Source organism: Pteropus vampyrus, unplaced genomic scaffold (assembly GCF_000151845.1).
Source record: "Pteropus vampyrus isolate Shadow unplaced genomic scaffold, Pvam_2.0 Scaffold223, whole genome shotgun sequence".
In the NCBI taxonomy this organism is placed as follows: Eukaryota; Metazoa; Chordata; class Mammalia; order Chiroptera; family Pteropodidae; genus Pteropus; species Pteropus vampyrus.
In genome coordinates, this window is record NW_011889004.1 from 2,672,786 (window position 1) to 2,682,059 (window position 9,274).

At 38.0% G+C, this 9,274-nt stretch overlaps 1 protein-coding gene across 2 annotated transcripts in view; it reads left to right on the top strand.

The window, feature by feature from the left end:
- Window positions 1–8,859, top strand: part of PITPNB (phosphatidylinositol transfer protein beta) — a 62,998-nt gene extending 54,139 nt beyond the window's left edge. Inside the window, exons 9-12 of one of the 2 annotated variants that reach the window (XM_011373387.2) lie at window positions 319–429; window positions 2,123–2,245; window positions 5,619–5,704; window positions 6,893–8,859. In XM_011373387.2, the coding sequence (XP_011371689.1) occupies window positions 319–429; window positions 2,123–2,245; window positions 5,619–5,666 (282 nt within the window). In that variant the 3' untranslated portion in view covers window positions 5,667–5,704; window positions 6,893–8,859. The remainder of the gene's footprint in view (window positions 1–318; window positions 430–2,122; window positions 2,246–5,618; window positions 5,705–6,892) is intronic. The other variant, XM_023538417.1, reaches the window with a different exon arrangement.
- The last annotated feature ends 415 nt before the right edge of the window (window positions 8,860–9,274 follow it).

Consider the following 9,274-nt stretch of genomic DNA (forward strand, 5'->3'; position numbering starts at 1 on the left):
TTAAAGGCTCACTATTGATATGATGCGAATAGAATTTGGTATTTAATATGAAATCTGAAGAGTGTAATTCGAGACAGAGTAATGTGCCTATTAAACTATAGAGTTGGGAAGTAACTTCGTCTGTGGAAGGAGAGTTTGCAGCAGGGGAATACTGCTGCTTTTGCTAAAGTGATTCAAATTTTCAAATACCTGAATTAAACACATATGAGATTGTAATATTCTTCACATATGTCTGTGATGTCGTTACACAGCAGTCAGTTTTGATCAAAACATAAATATTTAAATCATGACTTCTCCTTTTCAATGTTTTTCATCTAGAAGGAGCTGGCAAACAACCCAGACTGTCCTCAGATGTGTGCCTATAAACTGGTGACCATCAAATTCAAGTGGTGGGGACTGCAAAGCAAAGTAGAGAACTTCATTCAAAAGGTAAACTCTGTTCAAAATGCAGGGACTCGACTTAAATTTAGGTTAAGATTTGAGGTAACTGTCCATGAGTTGTTTTCTCTGTTACCACTTCCCTTTTTTCTCATTTATGAGATAAAAATTACTATCTCTGTGTAAATCCTCTTCAACCTTCTTTTTCCCCCTAGAAACAGCAAAGACAGATGCCAACAGAGGTTTCAAGGGGTTTTCTTTAGGGAAGAGCATAGCAATTTTTTGTTCATAGTGCTTTCCGCATATTTGCCTGGCTCTTTGTAGAAAGCCCTTTTCATATGCAGTATGTCCCCAGAGGGGACCTGGTGTCCCAGAATTGTCTAGAGGGAGAGACCAGGCCTTGCCTGCCTGCTGAGGGCCTCCTTTGTTCCATCTCGGCTGGATTCCTTCCACCCCTCCACATAGATTCTCCTGACATACACCTTCTTGTGTGCTTTGCACTTTCTTGTGGCATGTCTTCTGTTAGGAGTCCTTGTTAAGAATAGTTACACTGTGAACCTAGGGTGACATAATCTGAGGATCCAAATTCCAATTACCTCTTTTTTATGTCTTCTTTATTAAAGTGAAAGTAACAGGAGCATTGATCTAGAAGAGGGAGAATTGTAATTATATAAATACACATGGTTATAAACACATAAGGAATATGGAAAGTTTCTTTGGTAATTACTTTTCCTGTAGGGTGAATATTTATTCCATTATCATTATAAAGAAGCCCCCATTGTATCTCTGAACCCACAAGTAGTTGCTTCTGAGTTTCACCATAACTTTTCTACTTTTAAACTGTAACTGCTCTAAACAATTTTTTAAAAGAAGATCTCAAAAGTGCTGGAAACCCTTAGGCCTGCTTGCAGTTGGCTCACAGTAGGCACTATAAATATTGGCTTCCTTTCTTCCTCTTGGATCATAATAATAGATTAACAATCTAGTTCTGATAAATAGAAGTCACACATGTAATTGATGAAGTCCCTTTTGTTCTTGGAAAAAAATGTGAAAGTTGAAGATTGTCCAAAGTACTGAAGTACTCACTGTTCGGCGCGCTATTCTCTCTTTTTGGGAAAGTTTAATAAAACTTAAATAATCTAGCAATTACAATTACTAGTTATATATGTGAATATAGACATATTCAAATATGCCTCTCTCTCTCTCTCTGTATATACATATAGGCAGTAACATTAAAATAGAAAAATTAATGGAGATTGTGTAGTAATTCTTAATTTAATAAAACATTTATTCCAAAGAACTCAGGGCTCTTTTTCTTTCAGTACATTATTGTATTCTACCTCATAGTATTTCTTTGAATTGCAAAGAAGTTAATGATAATGTATAGTTTTATAGCAGAATAAATTGAGTTGACCTTTGGTCATTGACATTTAGGAAAAGGTAAAAATCAGGTCCAGCAGGAGTTTATGTAGGATCAGAATGTACACACCACATATTTTTCAGTTTCTACTAAATCATGCTCCCTTTGCAAGGTGATATTGTTTCACATTTCGCAGGGAAATCTTTTTATTTTGTTTTATAAAAAGACAATAATATGCAATTCAGATTTCTACTAACAAACATAGTGGTCTTTTCAAACCAAATATGTATAGATTTTGTGGGTTAATTGAGAAGAAGAAAGTTAATATGTCATTTATCTTAGAGTTTTAACGTCTTATACTACTTTTCTTCTTTGTTTTAAAAGCAAGAGAAAAGGATATTTACAAACTTTCATCGCCAACTTTTTTGTTGGATTGACAAGTGGATTGATCTGACAATGGAAGACATTAGGCGAATGGAAGATGAAACTCAGAAAGAACTAGAAACAGTAAGACGTCATGTCCTGTGGAAATTCTCTAATTTTCTTTTTCTAGTACTGTGTGTGTGCTTAGTAAGTATAGACTTAGAAAGAGTATTTTTAGAAGCCATTGCTTAATCTGTCTGTGCTTATCAAAATCAAGTTTCTCAGAAACTATTATCTTTTTACATGTTCTGATTTCTTTTTCATTGAGCACCTTTTCATGAAAGTAGAGTAGAGCTTTCTTGACTTAGAATTTGTTACCTATAAGATGTCTAGTGGTTTGTATTCTTTTTCATGCATTAGTCCTCTGCGATGATACCTGGTTCACATCCTTTTAGACATCCACTTTATCAGGCCAAGTTGCCTTTGGCTCATTTTATTATCACAGTAAGTTATTAATGTTAGCACAGAAAGTTCTAGTTCCCTCTTCTGTGGAAAAGATAAGACGAATGGTATTGTCACTGATTCCAGAAAAGCCTCCTTCCCTCCCACGACTAGCAATGAATCCTATTTCTTCATAAGCTTTAGGCAGAAATTCAGATGATCCTTGGGCTAGAGGTCAGCATGCCACGTTTCAAAATGAGAAGCCCCCCCAGCGCCTCCCGCCCCCAGTGAGCAGCGCGTGAGCACGCTATTCCTCCAGGGACAGATTCTTCCTCGACTTCCTCTTGCACGTGTCAGGTTTTGCTTTTGCTTTGGGCTTCACTTCTTTTCAGTTGAAACTAAGGCCCTGTGGGGGAAATGAGGCCAAGGCATGTCCAGGATAGGCTAGTGGTTTCCATGCAGTCATCTCGAGTCCTGCCAGCGGTCTCAGTTCTGGAAGCCCTGCAGGCAAGAGAATGTTTGACAGACGCCTGTGTGTGAGGCAGGAACTCCATTTAATCACAGGAGAGTGGCAGCAAATAAGGTTCTTTGGCACAGAAAGAAATCTATTTGTCTGGCACAGAGCATCGTAAAGAATCTGTGTTTAAAATTGCTTACTTTTGGTGATTATGGCAGATCTGCTTCTAATTAGCTTTATACAAACCTTTTGAGAGGACTAGGACATAGTTTCTTTATAAGGCAATAAAATGTTTTAACCTTATCTTATACCTAAAGTAAACTTTAGGCAGTCTCCAACTTATGACTGGATTTTGTTCCAAAAGTTTTTAAGTTGATTTTATGAAATTTGGAACATGTTTTCCCATAGAGAAAACAATAAATCGGGGTTCAGTTTCTAGATCAGCCAATGGAAGCCTCTTTGATTTCTCATACTATTAGTATTACTTTTGAGTTCTGGATCTTGGGAATGGGGTGCTAGAATGGCAAGCACGGAAGACTCTCCCTCACCCACTTATTTTTATGCTGGCCCCAAACAAAATATTTAAACAGGCAGGAATAAGTCATGGGTACTGCCTACATTTTTTTCCATGCTTCTCCTGCTTCTGTCTTCCTTACTTAAGAGTCAGATGCCCTTCTCTGAGAAGCACCTCCACAACCACCACCACTCCCAGTTTGAATCCCTTTTCCCCTGCCTTGCCTGGTTTCACTCCCTCCAGATGCTTCAGGCTCCAGAGATACCTGCTAGCTCTGTCTCCAGCCCTTCTGAGCAGCTGCTGTCAGCTGAATATCAAAAGAAAGCAGCATGATTACACACTCATTCTGACTAAGCTCATATGGTACACTCTTGGCATCTCCAAAAAGGATTTACCCACACCAAGATAAAACAAAACAGACTTATTTTTATTGATTTGAACTCTCAGGAAGGAGGCCTTTTTGGTTTTGATTTTTATGTTGAAGGGCTGTCCATAACACGAGGAAGAATGGTCACGGTCAGAAGGTGATGGACAGAGCCCTCCCTGGTTTGTGCTCTGAACCCTACCTACCTCTGGACCCCTTAGACAGAATTTAGCTGAGACCTCTTCCCCCAGGGGAGTGCTCCTGCTTCCTTCAGAGGTTCTCAGTCTCCTGATACCTGAACAGCTCTAATGTCAACATGATGAGAGCCCTGACGAGGAAGTGGGGACTCTTGCTGCCACCTGTGGCTGTAGGCCTGTGGGCTCAGCTGCTTCTCCATGCAAGTCAGTTATTCATGAGTTGGCACTTGCACTTGACAAGAAGGTGTAAGACAGAAGCCCAGGTTAGAAGAGATCATCATTATTGTACCCACGCGACTCAGACTGACTAACTACCCCCAGGAAATTGGTAGGAATCTGTCATTGGTTCAGGGTTGAGGGTACGTGGCGGTTTCTTTGTTATATATTTCAAAAACATTTTAAGACCAATTTCAGCATTAAGTGCTCATCATCTTAACATAAAATCCCATTTCAGTTATTTTGCTCTAGGTCTTTGAGTAGTGCTTTCTTCCACATCTCATTGCTGCTGCTCTGAGTCCTAACAATTGGTTTGTGAGCATCTTCAGAATCTGGGCAGCAGTATGCCTGCAGGCCAAAAACCGCCTACCTGAAGAGGCTTAACATTTTTAAGTCCTTCACCACGGAGGAATTTCCTCTTTTCTTGAGGTCCTGTTTCCCTGACACCTAATGATAGAATTTGATACATTGTAATTCTCTTCTTAATTCAAAAATATTTTAAGAATTGAATTTCTTTCAAATGGGTTTTGGCCCTGGAGAGACGGAATAGCATCTTGAGAGGTTAGGCACAAGAGGAATGCCTCTGCCTGTAATCTTGTGGAGAAATGCTGGGTTTAGGCTCAGCAACTGAAGGAATACTTGGAGCAGACCTTTTGCATTTATTCTCAACTAGCACTTTCGTGGGAGTTGGGGGAAAAGGGTCGAGTTTTAGAAATGTTTTTATTGCATTTGTTCCTTTTCTATCCGTTCTTTTCCTTAATTTTCTCATTGAGGTTTGTTTTTTGTTTTTTTTAATATCTATAGGCCGCCGTTATGAACGCCTGTCCTTTCTGATGCATGCTGTGTCCTTCATTGTTTCTCGTACATTGTTCCTATCCACTTCCCTCTTTTCAATAAACTTCCCTTAAAGAACTCCTCTGAGTGACCCTGGTCTCAGAAGTAACAGAGGTGGCCATCCCTCATGGCTTCCTGTCTGGTCTAGGGACTATAAAAATATGAACTAGATATTGGGGCATTTTCTCACATATTAGTGAACAGTTCATTTACCTTTGGCTATCTTTGATAATTTCACATCATCAGTCTGCAGGCTTTTGTTTCCTAGATTCAAGAATACACATTTTTGATGCTGTGTAAGAATATCCTTTTGCAAGATTTTCTTTAGACCAAGATTACTAGAGGGGCCTCAGAACTTCATTCTCTGTGTGGATGTGGTTATAAACAGGCAACCGTCACTTCACCATCTCTTCTAGATCTTTTTTCTCCCTTTGCTTACTAACTCAATATAGAGTCTGTGATTTCAGCAGCTCATGATTTTATTTTACGTTTAGATGCGTAAGAAGGGTTCCGTCCGAGGCACGTCGGCTGCTGATGTCTAGATGAGTCCCCTGTAGGGTCAGAGACAATATCAAACTGTGTAAGTGAAGACCTGGGTAAAAAGAATGTTTTAAAAAACAATACCTTTTCGGTAATGAGTAATTAACTTGCTGAGGAGAGACTGAGTGTTAAATGTGGTTTAATTTTTAGAATTTAAGAGATATATATTTTAGAAGTTGGCAGTGAATGGTCGAATTATTATTTGTGGAATGGGTTGAATTTAGTGATCCCAAACTAGTTCTTAGTGTTACTGGGTTAGAAACCAGCTGCCAGGTGCACTTATTCATCATGTAGCATTGTCCTAGGAGGCAGCTGATTTTTCATCAATATCCAATTAATTGACCTTTTTCTCAGTAGCACCATTTATGGTTAGTAAGGAATAAGTAAAAGCATTTTAAGTCACATTTCCTTTCTTCTATACCATAAGGGCCCACCTTAGTAATTCATTTTAGTTTTTTTTCCACGCACCAGAAAGTCTTTCCTTCGTGTTGGATCTTTAGTTATCTCTACAGATAGCTTTAACATGTCTAAGTGCACTTTGGTTTTCATTTACAACACAAAAATTTCTGTGATCTTATATCTCTAACACAAATTTATTTGCTCAAATTAGAGCTTTTCCTAGAGGGGATAAAAGAGCCTCAAAATCTACCCCACATAACGAAACCAGTTTGAGTAAATAAAAATTGACAATACACTGTCATTATTCGTTAATATTGAACTACAGCATTTATTGAGGAAAAGCACAAGACAGAAAGAACACTCCTCTCACTCCACTGTGGTTCTTTGCTGCCCCTTCCATGCACTACCTGCTCTATAATTCTGGAATGTGGGAGATGTGACTTCTTTTCAGTCGTGAAAAGTAGTAGTTGTACCAGATAAGAACGAATGAACTCTGCCAGGATTCCCCCAGAGTCCGTCCTTTCAATTCAGCATTCATTTTTTTAAGTTTATTATTTTTGTTCAGTTCTTCTAAGTTTCTGTAATTTATATTTGCTTCTAATTTATTTTCCCTCTGATGATACAAAACGTTGCCATTAGTAAGACCAAAATCTTCAAAAGATTAAATTTTTTAAATGCAGTAGTTGAGGTCCATTTTCTGCCAAAAGTTTTGATAACATTTGAGGAGTTAATGTGTGCAACAAGCTCTTAGCTAACAGTTTTTTGTTTGTTTGTTTGTTTTTACGTCTCTGTATTTTAACGCATTGCACTTCTTTTCCTTCCCTTACAGTTACGTAATCAAGGTCAAGTAAGGGGAACAAGTGCAGCCAGTGATGAGTGAAGAAGAATCTGAACAGTATCTTGCAGTATTGGTGTTTCCCAGATGTGTGCTTGTGGCTATCTACTCACATGCACAGGTTCCCAGCCATGTGTGTATATATGTTTGTGTGTGTATATCCGTAGCTGTATATAAAATGCATGTAGAGCTACAGATCAGAATACACACACGTGTATATATATGTACATATAAACATACCGAAGGGATTAGTACAATTTCTCTTAAGTACTGTACCTATCTTCAGCAAGAATGCAAAAGAATATTTTCAATATGTATACCTGGAACAGATTTTAATAATCAGAGTAATATCATGAATGGACAAATTGACTGCAGTGTGATACTAGCTAGTATGTTTCATAAATGTCAAGTTGTGGACCAATATATACATATATAAATATATAGCCTTTTATTACTTTCCTTTTAAATCAGTCTCTTATAAATTTTTATTTCAGTCTCATAAGCAACAGACGCCCACAGAAAAATTATTCAAAATCTTTTTGCTATTCAGCGAACGTAAACTCTGAATGTACATATAACGATTTCTTTCTGGATGGTCATTATCTTACAGCCAAATTGGACAATATCTATTAGTAAGGAGTAAAGTTATAGGCCAGTTTTTACTTGTTTGCTTTGAGGGACAAAATCCTTTTAAAAAAATTACTGGTTTTTATTGGATTTTTGTATTTAAATTTCAAGTATTTTTCTACATCAGACACATAGGAAAAATGAGATGATGGTTTGTGATGTATAATAAACACTATACAATTTTTAGGCTCCTGTGAGTCAAACAAAGAAATTAATGAAAAAATTAATAGCATTGTAGGCTGTTTAGAAAAATTGGAAGTACAAGTGCTTCCACGGAGTCTTGTTTTTGAAATGACTGTTTTCTGAAATTACAGCTTGGAAACTATGCAAATGATTTAGATTCCTCACAGCTTACACGATAGACTATAGATAGTGATGATGTTTTGCTCTTTTCATGTTGAAACACACTTTAAGGGGGAGATGCTGACTTTGAATTAGGAAGAATTTAAGAGGCAGCTTGAGGCTCGCCTGCACACAGGAGGCCCTGCCCAGGAGCCGGTGCACCTCCACCCATTTGGCTGTGCTCTCAAGGAGGATGTCGTTGGAATATACCCTGAATAAGCATCGTGAAAACGCTGGTTAGAAGCTGCTGCTGCTGCCTTATTTTATTTTATTTTTTAAGAAAGGAACAATAGGTAAGATTTTTATCAGCTTTCTCTGTCCGAGTCCAGTTTTTCTCCTGTCAGTCCTGAAAGCTTGAATAGAATGATATTGTTGAAGCCTTCAGGTCACAAACTGTCGTCTTAACCTCTCGTCCCTCCTACAACACGCCAGCCCCTGTAGTCACATCACATTAGTAATCTGATTTGCTGACAGTCCTCCCCCCCCGCCCCCGCTTCTCTTTTCCCACATGTCCTGTGTCCCCAACAAAGTGATCGTAGTGACTGAGACAAGGATGTCTTCTGCATTACGATACCCTGTTATCCTCAGCCACAAACCCCACATTGCATATGTCCTCTGTGTACTCAGGATCAAGACTGATGTTTACTCTCTGGGCGCTATTGTAAGATAGGTTTTGTCAACACATAATCATTGTCTGCAAAGTGATGCAAGGAAGGAAGATTATTGCTAATTTTGTGAAATAAAGAGTCTAGCCCTCTCCTTTTAATGAACTTAACTCTCGCTGGCATCTGTAGCATCATTGGGAGCTTGGGCACACATGGAAATGAGAACCCAGCGCATGGATTTTAATGTTTTTCTAACAACTGTGGAGATTTGAGGGAATGTGTGGTGAATGTAAAATATCTAGTTTACTTGGCAGTCTCTTGTGTAAATTACAGTAAAATAAAGTAAATGAAATTTAAACAAAAAATAAATTTGATCACAAAATGCCACTTGTGTGCTTGAGTGGTTTGTTTCCCTGATGCCACGTCTGCTTCAGAACACTGCAGACTGCTTCTCCGCTATTTTTTCAAGAATTCTCTAATTTGCAGCACTACCACTCAGGGAAAAATAAAGAAAAATTGCTTTTTTGTGTGTTTTTTTAATTGCAAACTCCTGTTCTTGAAATGCGCCTATGCCACATTACATTGTTACATTTGGTTTCTTAAATAATTCTCTGTCTTTAAAAGCTAAGCAGTAAACTAAAGAAGGATTATTTATTATTAGTCTGAGAAGTTTTTTAGATATTATTTTTAAAGGGGAAAAATATGGAAAATCTGTAGTATTTTTAAAAGCACTCAGGATTTTGCCATTAGATTCTGATTGTTTCAAGACCATGAGTTTTTAGTTCGGGGCTTTGTTTTATCT